At 33.6% G+C, this 20,726-nt stretch overlaps 1 protein-coding gene across 1 annotated transcript in view; it reads right to left on the bottom strand.

The window, feature by feature from the left end:
* The window catches only part of LOC150099904 (adenylate cyclase type 5-like), a 221,665-nt gene that overhangs the window by 41,941 nt on the left and 158,998 nt on the right, over positions 1-20,726 (bottom strand). Inside the window, exon 13 of the mRNA XM_090403170.1 lies at positions 16,516-16,679. Within this exon, the coding sequence (XP_090259296.1) occupies positions 16,516-16,679 (164 nt within the window). The remainder of the gene's footprint in view (positions 1-16,515; positions 16,680-20,726) is intronic.

The following is a 20,726-nucleotide window of genomic DNA, read 5'->3' as shown; positions in this document are numbered from 1 at the left end:
GGTAGTTAAATGAATTCACCTGTTCTAAGATCTTGTTATCTAATACTATTTTAGTTCTTGCTGGATCTTGTCCTTTAAAGGCCATAGTTTTTGATTTTTCCATTGATATTATCATACCATAATCTTTGGATATCTCATTTAGATTTAAAATAGCTTTCTGTAAGTTATCTTCAGAATTTGTAATTATTATTTGGTCGTCTGCAAAGAGGAGAGTGTTTAAGTTAACTGTAGGTGAAAGTTTAATTCCTTCATGTAAATTTTTACTCCATTTTATTATGATTTCATTTAAGTAGATATTAAAAAGAGTTGCTGAGAGGGGACATCCCTGTCGGACCCCTTGGTTTATCTCTCTTGTATATGATAGCTCATGATTTAATCTTATTTGTATTTGATTATTTTCATATATACTTGTGACAGCTTTTAGGATATTATTTGGTATTTGTCTTTCTTTTAATATGTTAAATAATATGTTTCTTTTAACTTTGTCAAATGCTTTTTCAAAGTCAATAAATGAAATATGTGTTTCTAAATTATATTCTCTTCTTTTCTCTATTATTAATTTTAGGCAGAAGGCTGGGTCTATCTATACATGATCGTCCTTTTCTAAATCCATTTTGTACTTCTAGAATAGAGTTTTCGGAATATTTCATTAGTTTGTTATTTAAGATTCTGCTGTATATTTTGTAATCGAATCCTTTTTACCTTTGAAAAATATTTTAGGGCCCCAAAAGGTTTCTTGCACCTGGGCCCCTTTACAGAGAAGGCCGGTCCTGCATAGCAGTATACATGTCTGCAAGGAGATGTGCTGTGCATTATGGGAGATACTAAGATTAAAATAATATTGTGACAGATTATTTTGTTATGCTCTATGTATTTTTCACCTAGTATGTGTATTGTAAAAATATGGTCGATTGTACTTCTGGAGTTCCAGAAACCTGCTTGTTCATCTGATAGTCTGCTTTCTATTTTCTTTTCAATTCTTGACAATAGTATTTTTAACAGGATTTAGCTTGGATGACTAATAACGCTTATTGTTCTATAGTTGCTACATTTATTGCGGTTTCCCTTTTTTAGGAATAGGTACAAGGACAGAAGTCCACCAATCAGAAGGCTAAGTTTCTGTGTTCCATATGTCCTGGAACAAATTTAGCAAGGTGTCTATGATGATATCACCTCCTTTGTGCATCAGTTCCATTGTAACACCATCAATTCCCAATGATTTTCCTATTTTTGAAGAGCTAACTGCTGCAATGACTTCTTTTAATATCGGGTAATCTCCTTCCGCTGAACCTCCTCACAAAATTCCATCCAGAATATCGTCAGTCAGTTGAGGGTCCTTTTGAAAAAGCTTGGTTGTGTAACATTTCCATCTATCAACTATTTTCTGGTTATCAATGATAGGAGTTCCAGCTTCATTTTTTATGCTCCAATTAATTGCAGTAAAAGGTTTGGTTAACTTATTGATAATTTGAAAAGAACTTTTAGGATTATTTTTATTTAAATTCTCTTCTATATTTTTGCATTCATCTAGTATCCATAAGTTTCTAGCATGTTTGATGTCTTTTTTAATAATCTTAGTAATATTTTCATACTGTTCTTTATTATCACTGCTATTAATATGCGATTTCAAATTTCTTCTTTTGTTGCACAGGTCCAAAATATTTTTGGTTATCCATGGTTTATTGACTTTCCTTTTGTATCCAAGAATTTCTTCAGCTGTCTCAGTTATCTTTTGTGAGAAGCATTTGGTTTTAGATTTGATATTATTATATTTCTTGAAGCTTGTGTCAAAAATTTGTTTTAATTTGTATTTATATAGTGTATTTATTTGGGGATCTTTTAATTTTTCTATATTATATCTTTTACAAGTTGATTTTGAAGGTAATATTTCCCTCATTTTCATATTCACAGTTGTGATGACCATATTGTGGTCGTTGCCAATGTCGGCTCCAGAAAATGATCTAGTTCTAGTGAGGTTGATGGAGTTTTTAAATTTTGTGCTTACAAGGATAAAGTCAATTTGGTTGTATGTTTTATATAACCATATAAAGATATATGGTTTCATAACCATATAAAGATGAATAATAACTTCCCTATCTGTACTTGTTAATATGTCCTCTGAACTTCAAACCTCTATCAACTATCACCCCCAAAACTCCCAGTTTACAACAGTAAACATTGTTGTAAACAGGAGTTTGCTATGGTGAAAATCTACAGTATTTTTCAGAAAGTGATGGCTTACTGAAATAATATAATATGACCTTTAATACCTCACTTCTGCACTTTAAAATCATTTCTATCAATTTTTAGCTTTTATTGCCATTTTATAAATAATTTTTCTATTTATTTTTTTCAACTTGTTGCATGTGTCTCAAACTCACTGGTTCTCTTCAGAGGATAGACAGAAATCCAGAATACTATGTAGCAAATCTTGTGAATGGTCAGAGACAAACTACTATAGACATTTAGTGGTCCTTTCTGCCTTACTGACCAAATCAGATCAGTAAGTCAACAAAATCCTAAGAGCAGTAATAACATATTTTCACCAGCACTCCAAGTGAAAACACAGCTTTAGAGTTGTAACTTTTAAGCAGTGCAAATACTACTCAACACACACTCGACTTAAACAAGCATATACTAGAGTGAAAAATCATACACTTCTGTTTTTTAGCACGCTAGTTTGCCAACTTGGCTACAAAATATGGATTTTACAATTTATTTATTACTTTGGTTTATGTAATGACTACTTGAGGCTGCAATGCAATGAGGCTAAAATAAAAATTTAAAGAATATAAAAAAAATCAGCACTATAAAATCATGAGTTTGAAGAGAGTAGTACAGTCTAACTGCATTAACCCTTAATTACTCGCACCTTTTTTGTCACATAATTAGGCGCATGGGGTCTAAACATCAGAAATCACTCCTTACTCCACAACTGATTGCACCAATGGCTGGCACGTGACTGATTTGGCACGAGGGCAGCAAGAAACTCAGCTACTCAAAATCTTAACAAAAATCCATGATGGTTTTGTCAGAAATCAAACTTGAATGATGGCTGAGGTCAAATAAACCCCATGCAACTAATCAAAGGTTAACGTCCTAACAATATGCATGTTATACTTGACAAATTATATTATTGTTTTAAACCTTTATTGAAGCATAAGAAAACAAAAGTTTGCTCATGAAATATCCTCACAACCAGGCTACTTGTATATAGAGGCTGTTGACTTCACATTAACTGCTTCATATCTCATAATGCATGCCACACTTTCTTTTGGAAGTGTATATTGTTATGAATAATAGGAAGGGTCACTACCCAGGCAAGTTTTGACCTTTACTGAGGTGTCATCAGTGGGAGCCAGATGATGTTGAAAGCTAATACAATGCAGAATTCATGTAATTTCCATATCCATTCTTATTATTATATTACATTTCTTGGAGCAGAGCTACTGCGACCACACAGGTCCCCAGGTGGTGGATAGAGGAATGGCCATCAGAAATGGTGGTTAGCCGTGAATACCTAATAAGCAGTCCTGGTCCAAAGTGGATAGGTCTGGAGGCCCTAAGATGGCAGCCACATCATTGGACTAGGCTGCAGATGATTGGTAACCAGCCCAGCCGATAAATTCTTATACTTGCAAATTTCAAGGGAATAAAAACCGGACAGTCCAAAACAGATAATGAAATAGAATTGGGGAAAAAGGATTATGAGCTGGATACAGATCGGAACAGTAAACATAAGAGGCATCAATCACAAGATCGAAGAAATACAAAAATCCCTAACAGAAATGAAAATAGAAATAACAGTAATTTCAGAAACAAATAAAAAATCAAAAGGCTCTACAGAACTTCAGTCTAATATACGGTAGAGTACTCAATGAAAAACGAGGAGCTGAAGGTACAGCCATCATGGTCAACAATAAATGGAAAGACAAAATTGAATCATATAACTGGATCTTCGAAAGAATAACGGCTAGAAAAAATAATGGCTAGACTTAAATAAGAAATTAATTACAATCATGAGAATATATGTGCCTGAAGAAGGAAAAAAAATCTGAAACAGTAAAATTCTCTAAACCCTCCAAAACATAATTCAGAACACAAATAAAAAAGCTTACTAAACAATGCAGAATTCATGTAATTTCCATTGCAGACCATTTCAATGCTAGAATTGGATCAAATACATTTAAAGATTTAATAGGTAATCGAGGAGAAAACACCATAAATAACAATGGAGGAGAACTTTGGGAATTTGTGGCATATAATAGTTTGAAATTCACCAACAGCTTCTTTAAAATAAAGATATACATAAATATGCATAGGAAGTCAGATGATATAAAAGCATCATCGACCAATAGTGGGTAAAAAACTAAAGAAGATGTTAAGAAATTGCAGAGTATGCAATATTGACCAGAGAAATAGAAACAATACAAGAACACAAAAACAAACGCAGGAGCAATTTAAGATAGAACTGTTACAGGAAGATAGTATTTTGATATTATTTGATATAGGGAACTATATTAAAGAAGACTTACAAATCATACAAAGAAAATAAATGAAGATATAGAAAATGAATGGCAAAACATTAGCCAAATAATTAAACAAGCAGCATATGAAGCCATAGGAACAAAACTGCAAAGAAAAGGAAAGGACTTAGAACCTGGAACCTAGAAATAGAATCTTTAATAATATAGAAAAAAGAATATAATAAATTTAGTTTAATCCTTTATCCAAGTGTGAGCAAACAAAGTTTGTGCCTGAAAATATCTTTGAGACTGGGGTAAGGTAGTGCAACACCAGGCAACTCGTAGCAAAGGTAGACCAAGCTAACATCACTCCTATCTCAGTATCTCCCATAATGCAAAACACATCTTGCAGATATGTATAATGTTATGCATTAAGGGAAGGGCCACTACCCAGACTAGTTTCGACCTTTACTGAGGTCTCTTCAATGGGAGCCAGGCCCAGAAGTGGAGATACCAGGCAGAAGCAATGGTAAAGTCATCTTTACTTATAGGAGTTGCCAAACGGTGTGCCACCTTTTTATTAAATTACTCTGGATTTAGAGAAAGATGTTGAAAGTTCATTTTTCACTTGGTTAGACTATAATAAATTTAATTTTATCCTTTATCCAAGTGTGAGCAAACAAAGTTTGGGCCTGAAAATATCTTCAGGACTGGGGTAAGGTAGTACAACACCGGGCAACTCGTAGCAAAAGTGGACCAAGCTAACATCACTCCTATCTCAGTATCTCCCATAATGCAAAACACATCTCCTTACAGATATGTATAATGTTATGCATTAAGGGAAGGGCCACTACCCAGACTAGTTTCGAGCTTTATTGAGGTCTCTTCAGTGGGAACCAGGCCCAGAAGTGGAGATACCAGGCAGAAGCAATGGTGAAGTCATCTTTACCTATAGGAGTTGCCAAAGAAAAAAGAAATGTACCTGAAATAGTTAAACTAGAGAACCATAGGAAATGAAATAGAATATAATTAGAAGAAACACACGTATAAACCACAGTGAAAATTATTTAATTGTAAATATTTCATCCTAAGTATCTTAGGACATCATCAGTACAGTATTTAAACAAAAATTAGGAATAACATACAGTTAGGGCGCATGATTACAATAGAATCTCATGAAAACGTGCATAACGTGCTAAAGTAGTAAAAAAAAAAACGTTAATTATTTAACACAGTTTTGTATGATAATTTCCCATACTTTAGGAATAGTAAGAACGTTGTTGCGGTTTAAGTTTGGTCTGTGTAGTAGGGCTTCAGAACTTTCTTTGTATAAACGTTCATGTTTAAATATAGATCTATGTAAAAGTTTAGCCTTTTCCCAATGGATCCTATGGTTTGGATTTTCAATTCCGTGTTGAGAGAGGCCAGATTTCTGCGGTTTAAGAAGACGAATGTGGTCTTGATGTTCCGAGATGCGTTTCTGAACAGACCTACCTGTCTGTCCAAAGTAAGATAATTTGCATGAGCATGGAATCTCATAAACACCAGGTAACATCAAGGGTGAGAATTTGTCCTTAGGAGAAGGTAATAAGTTGTAAATTTGGTTGATAGGTTGGTAAGTAGTGGCAAAATTGTATTTCTTCATAATTTTAGAAAGACGTTCTGAGATGCTTTTAACGTAAGGTATGGGAATCCTATGCACTTCTTCCTGTCTGGTTTGATGTATGCAGAAGTGACTGATGATTTTTTGAGTTGTTTTGGGATTATATCCATTTAGGATGGCTGTATTTTTGATAACTTCTAATTCCTGGTTTAAAGATTCTTCAGAGGAGCAGAATTTGTGTGCTCTGGAAACTAGTGATTTAATAATGCCAGATTTCTGAGATGGATGATGAGCAGAAGAATTGTGAATGTAGCGACTTGAGAATGTAGGCTTGCGAAAGACGGAAGTGGCGATGGAACCGTCTTCTTTTCTTTTGATGTGTAAATCCAAAAAAGAGATACCCTGTGGAGATTCTTTTTCTAACGTAAAGTTGATGCGATGATGAAGAAGGTTAATTTTATCTAGAAACAGTTGTAATTCAGGTTCGGGATGATTCCATACTGCAAATACGTCATCGACATATCTTAGCCAAATTTTTGGTTTGGGTTCAAAAGTGAATATTTTTTCCTCAAGGTGTTCTAGAAACAAATTTGCTAGGTTTGGTGATAAAGGAGATCCCATTGCTGTTCCTTCCTCTTGCTTGTAAATTTGACCTTTCCAGGTGAAGTAACCTGATGCAATAACAAACTTGAACAATTCAACTATATCAGACAGAAATTTTTGAGTTAGTAATTCTATTGTTTCTTTCTGGGGAATGTTAGTGAAGAGGGAGACAATGTCGAAGCTGATTAACAAGTCAGTTTTTGATAGTTGAATGTCTTTAATTTTTGTGTGAAACTCATTAGAATTTTTGATTGAAGAGACTGAGTGGCCTGTGTGAGGGCAGAGAAGGTTAGATAAGAATCTTGATAACCTGTACGTTGGACAGCCGATACAGTCTACGACAGGTCTAAGTGGAACATTAGTTTTGTGTAGCTTAGGTAAGCCATAAATTCTAGGAGGTCTTGCATGGTATGTCTTAAGTTTTTTGATTGTTTCTTCATCTAAGGAGGAAGTTTCATTAAGTAGCTTATTTAATTTTCTGAGTTGACGATTCGTAGGATCAAAATCCAATTTGGAGTTAGTATTACGATCCCGAAGAAGTAAATTAATTTTTCGGTCATATGAATTGGTATCAAGAATCACAGTGGTATTTCCTTCATCAGCTTTAGTAATGATTAAATTTTTGTTACGTTTTAAGGAAATAATAGCTTTCAATTCCGACGGTGGGATATTTAATTCTGAAGGTTTGGCATTGTAGATCACTTTAGCTACTTCGAAACGAAGTTTGTTGGCTTCAATACTGGAGAGATGCTTGATGTTTCTTTCTATATTATGTATAAAGTCTAAATATGGGAAACACTTTGGTGAAATCGCAAATTTATGGCCTCTTGCTAGAACATTTAATTCATCTTTTGTTAGTTGACGGTTAGATAAATAGATAAACAGTGGTATTTCCTTTATCAGCTCTAGTAATGATTAAATTTTTGTTACGTTTTAAGGAAATAATAGCTTTCAATTCCGACGGTGGGATATTTAATTCTGAAGGTTTGGCATTGTAGATCACTTTAGCTACTTCGAAACGAAGTTTGTTGGCTTCAATACTGGAGAGATGCTTGATGTTTCTTTCTATATTATGTATAAAGTCTAAATATGGGAAACACTTTGGTGAAATCGCAAATTTATGGCCTCTTGCTAGAACATTTAATTCATCTTTTGTTAGGTGACGGTTAGATAAATTGACTACCCATTTTTCCGTTGGTAATTTGTTAGTGATCTTTTTTGATCGATTTAATAGATTAAGGTATTTAATATGTAGAGCACTATTGCTTTTATCAAAAGCTTTTTTTCCCGAATTCTTTGAGACAGTTATAATTAATTGTAGCAATTCTTGATTTAACGTATTTGACAAATCTGTTTCTAGTTCTGTAATATTTAAATTGTTTGTTGCTAGTTCATGCTTAGACACTGATAACTGATTGAGTAGTAAGGAATGACTTAAAACGTAACAAAAATTTAATCATTACTAGAGCTGATAAAGGAAATACCACTGTGGTTCTTGATACCAATTCATATGACCGAAAAATTAATTTACTTCTTCGAGATCGTAATACTTACTCCAAATTGGATTTTGATCCTACGAATTGTCAACTCAGAAAATTAAATAAGCTACTTAATGAAACTTCCTCCTTAGATGAAGAAACAATCAAAAAACTTAAGACATACCATGCAAGACCTCCTAGAATTTATGGCTTACCTAAGCTACACAAAACTAATGTTCCCTTAGACCTGTTGTAGACTGTATCGGCTGTCCAATGTACAAGTTATCAAGATTCTTATCTAACCTTCTCCGCCCTCACATAGGCCACTCAGTCTCTTCAATCAAAAATTCTAATGAGTTTCACACAAAAATTAAAGACATTCAACTATCAAAAACTGACTTGTTAATCAGCTTCGACATTGTCGCCCTCTTCACTAACATTCCCCAGAAAGAAACAATAGAATTACTAACTCAAAAATTTCCGTCTGATATAGTTGAATTGTTCAAGTTTGTTATTGCATCAGGTTACTTCACCTGGAAAGGTCAAATTTACAAGCAAGAGGAAGGAACAGCAATGGGATCTCCTTTATCACCAAACCTAGCAAATTTGTTTCTAGAACACCTTGAGGAAAAAATATTCACTTTTGAACCCAAACCAAAAATTTGGCTAAGATATGTCGATGACGTATTTGCAGTATGGAATCATCCCGAACCTGAATTACAACTGTTTCTAGATAAAATTAACCTTCTTCATCATCACATCAACTTTACGTTAGAAAAAGAATCTCCACAGGGTATCTCTTTTTTGGATTTACACATCAAAAGAAAAGAAGACGGTTCCATCGCCACTTGCGTCTTTCGCAAGCCTACATTCTCAGGTCGCTACATTCACAATTCTTCTGCTCATCATCCATCTCAGAAATCTGGCATTATTAAATCACTAGTTTCCAGAGTACACAAATTCTGCTCCTCTGAAGAATCTTTAAACCAGGAATTAGAAGTTATCAAAAATACAGCCATCCTAAATGGATATAATCCCAAAACAACTCAAAAAATCATCAGTCACTTCTGCATACATCAAACCAGACAGGAAGAAGTGCATAGGATTCCCATACCTTACGTTAAAGGCATCTCAGAACGTCTTTCTAAAATTATGAAGAAATACAATTTTGCCACTACTTACAAACCTATCAACCAAATTTACAACTTATTACCTTCTCCTAAGGACAAATTCTCACCCTTGATGTTACCTGGTGTTTATGAGATTCCATGCTCATGCAAATTATCTTACTTTGGACAGACAGGTAGGTCTGTTCAGAAACGCATCTCAGAACATCAAGACCACATTCGTCTTCTTAAACCGCAGAAATCTGGCCTCTCTCAACACGGAATTGAAAATCCAAACCATAGGATCCATTGGGAAAAGGCAAAACTTTTACATAGATCTATATTTAAACATGAACGTTTATACAAAGAAAGTTCTGAAGCCCTACTACACAGACCAAACCTAAACCGCAACGACGTTCTTACTATTCCTAAAGTATGGGAAATTATCATACAAAACTGTGTTAAATAATTAAAGTTTTTTTTTTTTTTTTTTTTTTTTTTTTTTTTTTTTTTTTACTACTTTAGGCACGTCATGCACGTTTTCATGAGATTTTATTGTAATCATGCGCCCTAACTGTATGTTATTCCTAATTTTTGTTTAAATACTGTACTGATGATGTCCTAAGATACTAGGATGAAATATTTACAATTAAATAATTTTCACTGTGGTTTATACGTGTGTTTCTTTTAATTATGAACGCACCACAGGTTTCGTTATTTAAAAAAGAAATGGAATATAAAAGAATCAGAGAAATAACAAGAAGAGAAACCAGGAAAATCAGAAGACAAGACTGAGAAAAATTTGTATCAAGATTAGAGCATGACATAATTGGACCTCAACTAAAAAGCTATAAAATCATTAAAAAATGACTCAAGAAACAAAGGATAATCTACAATTAGAAGTCCCCCCCCACAAAAGAATGGACCAATCACTACACCCAGCTTCTAAACAATAATATCAAATTGAAATAAAACAAGAAATCAAGAAACAAATGAACAACCAATACAGTTAAATGATCTAAAGAAAATAGGAAAAACTAAAAAATAAAAAAGCTACAGGAGAAGATGGAATATTCAGAACTATACAAATACAGCTCTAAACCATTTGATTAATTAAATTCCTAAACAGAATATGGGAAGAAGGAAACATCCCACAAGAATGGAAGACAGAATAGTCATAAACATATTCAAAAAAGGAAACAGAAAGGATTGCAGAAACTACAGAGGAATATAGTTATTAAATACATGCTATAAAATATATCTAGATATAATTAAAAGTAAGTTAACACAATGGGCTGAGGAAATTATTGGAGAAGAACAATGCAACTTTAGGAAAAGAAGATCCTGCACAGATCCCACATTTACACTCAAACAAATTATAGAAAATAGAATAGAATTTAACATGCCAACATATATGGCCTTCCTGGACTATAAGAAAACATACGATCAAAACAACAGAACAAAATTAATCAATATACTGTATGAATTGACAGTTCCAACTCAAACCACCAAAGTAATAACAAATATAATGGAAGAAAGATATATTAATGTGCAATTATCCACAAGTGAAAATTAAAATCAATAATGAAACAACCGAAAAAATTAAAACCAATAGAGGTCTCATTCAAGGAAGTGGATTATCACCGATACTCTTCAATATATATATATTTCAAGAGAGTGAAGGAAAAACAAAATCATAGGAATTAAAATAGGAAATAAAGAATAGTCAGCCTACTGTAGGCTGATGATCAAGTTATTTTTGCTGAAAATGAAGACCAATTACAGAAAAATCTACAAGTATTGAGCAAAACAATAGAACAGTATGACATAAAAATCTCAATAAATAAAATGAAATCAATAGCATTTCAAGGTAAAGAAATTAAAAGATACAAATTAGTCATCCATAACAAAGTAATAGAACAAGTGAACAAATTTAAATATCTAGGAAATTACATAAGCCCAAAATGGAGAAATCGCCATTGCACATAAAAAGCAAAAATTCCTAGTACTCATTGAACAGACACTTCAATAAACAGATGTTTAGAACAACCCAAATAAAACTATATAAAATAACAGCCAAACCAATTCTGAAATATGGCAGTGAAACGTGGACTTAGGGAGAATGACATAAAAGACAAGTGGAAGCTGCAGAAATGAAGTTCCTAAAGACCACTCACAAGCTATAAAAGAATAGACAAAATAAGAAAACAATTATCCATAATTAACATAACAGAAGACATTGCGAACTATAGAAAGAACTGGAAAAAATCATGTAGAAAGTATGAATGAGTACAGATGGCCAAATATTGCCTGGAAATATAAACCAAAGGAACACCGACCAAGAGCAAGACCCAGCAGGAGATGGGCAGAAGATTTTCTAAACCCTTGAAAACAGGCAAACAATTGCCTAATACCTGAAGCCAAGAAGAAGATTACATTATTATAATAATATTATTAAAATATTTCACATCAGATATAGTTGTAGAAAGTTTTGTGCATGGTAGAAAGTATATTATAGTAGAAAGGAAATTCTGTTCTTGTTTTAATCCTTACTGAGATACTTCACACATACAAACTTTTGTTTGTTTGTTTATGTTTGCTTGTATAAACAAGAATATAATTTCCTGCCTAGTATAATGTACTTTTTTACAAAATGGAAATGCTTTCTCCAACTCTCTGTCTCTGATCCAGAGTACTTTAATAATAGTATTTTAATAGTATGGTATACTATTTTGCTGATGGTATATAAAATATATGGCTTCTGCATTGATTTAGCTTTCAGCATCTCCACAGTCTCTTACACTGATGAGGCTTCCCACTATTTAGAAGAAATTATTACAATGGCCTAAGATTGAATCTGAGATTGTTTCTAAATATTACAACATTCTAAGCTTAACTTTGTTACATCATTCTGGCACTGGATGCTAACCTCCCAGTAAATGCCATCAAATGGAGGTACTTTAAAACTGGAGATCCAATCTGTGATACTGTTACAGATTGGAAAGAGTAGAACATGCATCTTAGAGTTACCTCTTGAAGTGCATATTTGTAACAGACTACATAATGTGTTCAGCATTCCATTACTCACAACAAAATGAATTCTTTTTTTTTTTTTTTTTACGATACTTTCCTCAACCAACAGTTAGCAAAAACAAACCAACAAAAAAACACTGGTTTGTAAAATCATCAATATGAAACACAAATGTTTTATAACATTGTATTATTGAAATTCTATTGTTCAGTCTGATGATTTTGATATTTAGAAAGCAGCATTATAGGAGATACCAAATTTTTGGCAAGGTGGTTCAGACCACTCACTTTATGCAATATTCATCAGGGTGAGATAAACTTCTGTATTCTTATTATGAGACGTTTTTCACACTATTCCATCCTCTTAGCTCACGGTGGTTTTATGGTCACCAGGAATAACAAGAGGGCAATCCTAAGCAGTGAAGGCCTACCCAAGGCCTTCACTTACAAAAGATACCAGGGATTGATGATTGATAGAAACCTGAAATTTAGGGGATATATTGCAAAGGTGGTGAAGGTAATACAGAGGATTGCTGCAATAATGAGAAGGACACTGACCTGCAGAAATAAAAGAGTTATCATTCTGTTGTATAAGACTCTGATCAGACCACACTTAGACTATTGTTCTCAGATTTGGTCCCCAGGATTTGACGGGGATAAATTAAATGTGGAAAGGGTACAAAGGTGGATAACAAAGATGGTATTGGGACTGTACAATGTTAGTTATGAGGATCGACTGAGGGAGTATGGACTGCAGAATTTGCTGGATAGAAGGAGGGGTGATATGATTGAGACTTTTAAACTGTTGAGAGGTGTTTACAGGGTTGACACTGAGGAGTTCTTTCACTTGGTTGAACAGCAAGAAGGAGTGATGACAAGGGGCCATCCCTAGAAGTTACGAAAGGAAACTGTGAGCAACAGGGTGAGGAGTGGTTTCTTTGCATGGAGGGAAGTAGTGGCCCTTCCCTTAATGCATAATGCTATGCATTAAGGGAAGGGCCACTACCCAGACTGGTTTCAATCTTTACTGAGGTCTCATCAGTGGGAGCCAGACCCAGAGGTGGCAATACCAAGGTGGAAGCAATGGAGAAGTCATATTTACCTAAACGAATTGCCAAAAGGTGTCTCACCTTATTATTAAATTACTCTGGATTTAGAGAAAAATGTTGGAAGTTTTTTTCACTTGGTTAGACTATAATAAATTTAGTTTAATCCTTTATCCAAGTGTAAGCAGACAAAGTTTGTGCCTGAAGTATCTTCAGGACTGAAGATACTTCTGAAGAAACTAATGAAGTATCTTCAGAATATTATGGGAGATACTAAGACAAGGAGTGATGAGAGCGTGGTCCACCTTTACCACGAGTTGCCTCAGTTCTGAAGATACTTCAGGCACAAACTTTGTTTGCTTACACTTAGATAAAGGATTAAACTAAATTTATTATGGTCTAACTAAGTGGAAAAAAACTTCCAACATCTTTCTCTAAATCCAGAGTAATTTAATAATAAGGCGAGACACCTTTTGGCAACTACAAGTAAATATGACTTCTCCATTGCTTCCACCTTGGTATCACCACCTCTGGGTCTGGCTCCCACTGACGAGACCTCAATAAAGGTCGAAACTGGTCTGGATAGTGGTCCTTCCCTTAATGCATAGCATTATACATGTCCGCAAGGAGATGTGCTTTGCATTATGGGAGATACTAAGACAAGGAGTGATGAGAGCGTGGTCCACCTTTACCACGAGTTGCCTCACTCCTGAAGATATTTCAGGTGCAAACTTTGTTTGCTTACACTTGGATAAAGGATTAAACTAAATTTATTATAGTCTAACCAAGTGGGAAAAAACTTCGACATCTGCTTGATGATGCAATTCATCTATCAATTACTACTTAATTTATCCTTCATCCTCCTGAACCTGCTGTATACAGTCTGATATTGCTCTCTTCAAACATCCCTTGGCAATCTCCTACTACTAATATCTTTCACCTTCAGATTTATATGTCGTGGCAATGTTCCAAACTGGCTGAAAATTCCATGCCTGGCAATTTCTGAAGCTATTTAGACTTATGCTGGTTTGAACTCATTATTAGATTTAATGGAATAAATGCAGCACATGAATAATTACACAACACGTTTAATCAATTCTATATTTCATCTCAGTTACTGAGACATTGTCAAGGAAACAATATTCAAATTGCATCATCCCTCTCCCTCTCAACCATATGGTGTTATAAAAACCCTTGTTAATAGAGCTCCCAGTCTCTGTTCTACCCAGGCTGAACTCTCCTTCATTCACCAGACTTTCTTGTTCAATGGTTACAATGCCAAAAAAGATCAACAAATTCATTGTTCTTCCCATCTCCCTCTCAGCATTCTAACTATAGTAAAGCTATCACTGTTCCTTATATCCGAGGCACCTCAGAAAAATAGCCAGAATTCTACAAAAGCTAGCTGCCCTCGTCCATGCTCCCAAGGATCATCTACCTCCTCTCTCTCTGTTTCAGGTGTTTAGGCGTATACAAAGTTCCCCGTTCCTGCAACTTATTATATTATGGTCCAACTGGGAGATCTCCCTCTCAACCATATGGTGTTATAAAAACCCTTGTTAATAGAGCTCCCAGTCTCTGTTCTACCCAGGCTGAACTCTCCTTCATTCACCAGACTTTCTTGTTCAATGGTTACAATGCCAAAAAAGATCAACAAATTCATTGTTCTTCCCATCTCCCTCTCAGCATTCTAACTATAGTAAAGCTATCACTGTTCCTTATATCCGAGGCACCTCAGAAAAATAGCCAGAATTCTACAAAAGCTAGCTGCCCTCGTCCACGCTCCCAAGGATCATCTACCTCCTCTCTCTCTGTTTCAGGTGTTTAGGCGTATACAAAGTTCCCCGTTCCTGCAACTTATTATATTATGGTCCAACTGGGAGATCTGTTAACATCTTCCTAAAAGAACATAAAAAATATATCTGCCACCATAAATATGGTCAGTCAGGTCTAGCTGACCTTGCCTTGGATTCCTTGCAGAATCAAATGGAAGAAAACTATTATGCTTCACTACAACAAACACAAATTTGAAATTTGACTTTTTTAAAAAAACCAACCTAATCTTAGGAAGTTCAATACAATCATATTAAGATTAGGTTGGTTTTTAAATATGCTGCTGATTCTTTTTTTTTTTAAAAAAAAAAACGTCTTTCAAATTTGTATTTATTTGGGAAACTTTAATTCTTAGGCCTCCCACCCAACACAATTAAGGCTAGTCAGGGGTGCCCTCTCTGGGTGCCATTAGGACTTTAGGAAGGCTTTCAGTCTAATCTTTTTCAGTTATTGTTTTGATTGACACACAATTGTGTGTTTTTTACAATTTTAATATTGTTTCTCTGACGAAGTCTCAATGACCGAGATGAAATATAGGACTGAGTAAATGTTTTGTTTAATTATTTATATGTGCTGTATTTATTCCATTAAATCTTATAATGAATCTCTGAAGCTATCACCAGATCTAACTCTTTTAAGCAAGTCCCTCCACCATTACATGCTGTCACTGGTAAGTGTCTCCTAACAGCAGTATAAAGTGATTATATGATCATATAATCACCAGTGTCAGTAAATGATGCAAAAAAAGTAAATGGCCATGTTAACAAATAAAATAAGATATAAGTAATATACTGACTGCAATAAAAAAAGAGTCTGGAAACCCCTGCTTTAGTTGATAGTTTTTTTATCTTATTAATTGTTACCATCATTATCATCCGACTTACAGGATGTTATAACTCTCATTGCAGGAGGTCAATACTAACAAAATGTTCATCACACTGTGCCTTAAACGCATTTACTGTTTTCATATTTCACACATTCCTCAACTCTCCTATTAGTTTTTTTTTGCTTAGAGATAAGTGCTCACCCTGCTCATATTCAATTTCCACATTCTGTGAATAATCTCTTCTGTATCAATCTTGCACAAATCCTCAGCAACTTTTGTTCTACATCATATTTCCCCCTCTTTTTTTTTTGTAGGTTTCAACTTGTTAAGTAATATTTAATATGCAATAAGGTTAAGTAATGTTCAACATGAAAAATATTGATACCTAAATATGCACCTGTCATAAAACTATTGTATTTAAAATAATAATATATGTTTTTACCATGAAACAAAATCTGATTTAATAATGAAGAGAAACACAATATCAAAGTAGTTATATGAATGCAATAATTTTGAATACTTACCTGTTAAGTAGATCAAATGCATCAAAAAGATGAACATGAGTAAGGAGAACTAATGAACAGAATAGAACTGTAAAAAGAAGTAGTGTGAGAAGCTTCTGGACTGTTGTTAGAACAAGGAAGGCAGCACAGGATAACATCACAAGCATCATGCAGAAGGTTATGAACTGAAATACATAACACTGTATGGTAACACAATTTTTTAATAAAAATATATATGAAGAAATTATTCAATAATTTGTATTTTATATTTAAATTCTTCAGCCTTAAAAATTATGAGTAATGAAAATTCAGAGGAAAAACACCCCTTATATGAAACTATAGCAACTAAAGATAATATCAAATGATCTATAATGCTGTATAATCACCAGTGTCAGTAAATGATGGGAAAAAAGTAAATGGCCATATTAAACAAATAAAATAAGATATGAATAATAATGTATTGATTGCAATCAAATGGTTCTTAAACTGACCGCTGTGCAACTAGGCACTGGCATATTTGTGCACATCATCGAGATGCCAACCACTGTGGATGATTTCATCAGGCTACAGTTGACTGTGCAACATGTTCAGAGTGTTTAAGGATGGTAAAAATGTCAATTTTTTAACAAAGATTAAAATACCCTCTAGGTGTTACCAGAACTAAGTTCTGGTAACATCTAACCAAATTTAGGGGGAAAAAATCATTCGCTTGTATCTTATACACTTGTATCCTTCTGATGATGACCTCGATACAAGGGTCGAAACGTCAAGTTTTATTTTATTAGTAATTAATAAAATAATCTGTTCAACGTGTGTTTTTGTGTCCCTAAATTTATAAATATGAGTGCTGATCCCCGTGTAACCTTAAAAGAAAGAAACATTCTTCTCTATGCTCAGTGCATCAATTCTGAATGATTTTTCCCCCCTAAATTTGGTTAGGTGTCACCAGAACTAAGTTCTGGTAACAGAATTCAAACTCATTCAAAATCAAAATAATGATTCAAAATCATTCAGAATTGATGCACTGAGCATAGAGAAGAATGTTTCTTTCTTTTAAGGTTACACGGGGATCAGCACTCATATTTATAAATTTAGGGACACAAAAACACACATGTTGAACAGATTATTTTATTAATTACTAATAAAATAAAACTTGACGTTTCGACCCCTGTATCGAGGTCATCATCAGAAGGATACAAGTGCATAAGAAACCAAGCTACATGCTCTAGCCCTGTATACCGGTAAACTAAATCTACATAGTTAATTAATCCTTTTCCCTAGCCTGACCTCTAGTGATAAAAAAATAAAATAAAATAAAATAAATAAATTTAAAAAAAAAATAATAATAAATAAAAAATAAAAAAATAAATAAAAATAAAAAAATACAACTACAATAAACTGCTAAAGTCCTCATGTATTAATATTCTTCTGAATTTGTACAATTCTGATTGTTATAATATCATTTCCTTCAGTTGCTGTTGAATGTTACAAACACTTCATCAGGTTGTCTCCTTGTAGTGGGATTTTTCTACGGCTAATTTAAGTTGTTATACAGGTTGTAGATGGGTCCTCCACATTCTTGGAATGGTTAGGCCATCATTTTTGTTGAGATTTGGGTTATGTTTGAGCATTTCACATGACTCTTTAGATTTTCTCTCACACCAGGTTTTGGTGCGGTGTAAGGACTTGGTACACTGTACCAAAATCTGGTTTGAGAGAAAATTTAAAGAGTCATGTGAAATGCTCAAACATAAGTTGCCTTCGTAGCGCAATTAGAAGAATGACGGTACATTGCGCCCTTCAATTGGAATAGGCCTAAGTTCAATTCTTGTCGTGACAGGAGGAATCTTTATCTGGATGATTTCAATCGAAGGTGAGTTAGCCGATCTCATACGGGGGTAGCAGGGTTTTTTTCTCCCATAAACTTAGGTTTTTCATCCCGACAAATACAGACAAATCGGCTCTTCAGAACAAATGCAATTTACAGACAAAAAATAGTAGTTGTGGTGGTGGGCGTAGATGGCGTTGATGGAGATGATTCGTAGTTGAATAATAATAATAACTCAAATCTCAACAAAAATGATGGCCTAACCATTCCAAGAATGTGGAGGACCCATCTACAACCTGTATAACCAGTGCCGGCGTTAGGATCTTTGTCGCTCGCATGCAATTTCTATCCAAGCGCCCCTGTAACGATCTGGGTGTGTGTGGTTCTTTTACGACAATAAAAATATAATTTATTTTAAATTTCTTAAATAAATTTTGAAAGAACAGCCACACGTTGGTTTGCTAAATGTAACGAACCGGAGGTGTTGACTAGGCAGGATAATCATTAAAAATCCGAATATTCAAAAAATTCTCAAAAGTTAAAGCTAATTTTGATAAAGCCACTTCACTTTAATCGTTGAATATAATGATACAGGGATGATTGCCTTCTCACCGACCTGAATCACTAACAAAATTAAAATAAATTTTAATTAAAGTTAAAATTTATTTGAACTAAAGTTTAAAAAATTCTTGCATTTTACAAGTTACTAAATTCTTAGTAACTTGTAAAAATTTCTTAATAATTTTTATAAATGGAACTATCTTTTAGGAAAATAAAAGAAATTCAAGATAGATGAGAAAATAAAAAAAGCATTCAGAAATAATTAGAACATTTAATATAAGTATTCAAAAAATACAATCTTTACAGAATGACAGAAAATAAATTAAATTACATAAATATACTTGAAATTTTTTTAATTAAAATTCTAGGGTTCTTGATTTCATATTCACAGAATTAGAAATAATGGTCTTAACGTCTAATTCCGCACATATATCAATTTCAATAGCTATTAATGCCAAACTAACAAGCCTTTTTTGTGACATACTTGTTCTTCAATAGGTTTTAATGAATTTCAACTTGGAAAAGGAACATTCACTGCTCGCTACAGTAACAGGTAAGGTTAATAGTATTCTTAAAGCAATTGAAAAGTTAGGGAAAGATAAATTATTGGACACAATAAAATTAAGAATATCGAAAGGGTTTTGAATATTTAAATTATCCTTACGAAAAATATCCCAGAAAGCACATAACTCGTTGTATTGTTCTATTGCATTTAAGTCTTTACTGTCACCATCCTTCAAGAGAATCTCTAAATCGTCACAATTTTTTCATAAATCTTCATTAATTTGTAGTAATCTATACAAGAAATTGAAATTATTATAATATGTTTTTAGTTGTTCAAAACGTTCTATTAACGAACACATTGCAACGTCTACAAGTGTATAAAACACATTCACTCTAAATTTATCTTCTGGCGATTGTGGCGTTTCGTCATGATGCTCTTAGTCAAATTGTTGTGTCTTCTTTCGTCGTCGAACTTTCGTACCAGTTTTAAATTCTTGTTCTCTATCCACCTCTTAACTCAGTTCTTTTGCTGTTTTTAGAACTCCTTTAAAATTTGTATCTGATGGATATTCTTGTAAGAATATTTTTAAATTTTCGATAGATTGTAAAGCAAGTGTAATGTTCATATTTTTGTCTTGAAGCATTTTACTCACAGGGTTTATTCTGTTAAGTAAATCATGCCAAGTTATAAGAGAGCAAATAAATTTGTAGTCCTTTATTTGAGCACATAATGTTTGTGCTTCATGCTGGATTTCTTTATTAAAATTTTCATTATTTAAAATTTCAAAAAATGCATCGTAAATTTCTCCTAACTGATATCGTAGAGGGTGGATTGCATTAATTTTACTTTCCCATCACGTTTCTGATGGCTGTTTCAATGTCAAATTTTTTACGAACTTTAAAAGGATTGCCCAACGTTTGTGAGAGAATGAAAAGAAATTGTATATTTCTTGAATAATTGCAAAGAAACTAATTGTATCTGCATTCACTTTGGCTGCATTGTTAATGATTAAATTTAGAGTATGAGCAGCACATGGCACGTAAAAAGCTCTAGGATTTTTGTTCAAAAGCCAATTTTGAAGCCCATATTTTTTCCCTTTCATATTTGCCCCATTGTCATACACTTGACCTCACATGTCTTCAAAGGGAATGTTCCATTTTTCCAGTTGTTCCATTATTGTTGCACATAAACCATGTCCTGTGGAATCTGATATATCTGCAAAACCAAAAAGTTTTCCCTGATCTTGACAATTCCATTGTCACAGGAAACAAAGCGAATAATAATGGTCATTTGTTTTGTTTTACTTGTATCAGGTGTGCAGTCTAAAATTATGGAATA

Source organism: Typopeltis vanoorti, chromosome 13 (genome assembly GCF_054136105.1).
Source record: "Typopeltis vanoorti isolate ZY-2024b chromosome 13, IOZ_Tvanoo_1.0, whole genome shotgun sequence".
In the NCBI taxonomy this organism is placed as follows: domain Eukaryota; kingdom Metazoa; phylum Arthropoda; class Arachnida; order Uropygi; family Thelyphonidae; genus Typopeltis; species Typopeltis vanoorti.
The sequence above is the reverse complement of the archived record's forward strand: the minus strand, read 5'-3'. Positions and strand labels throughout refer to the sequence as shown.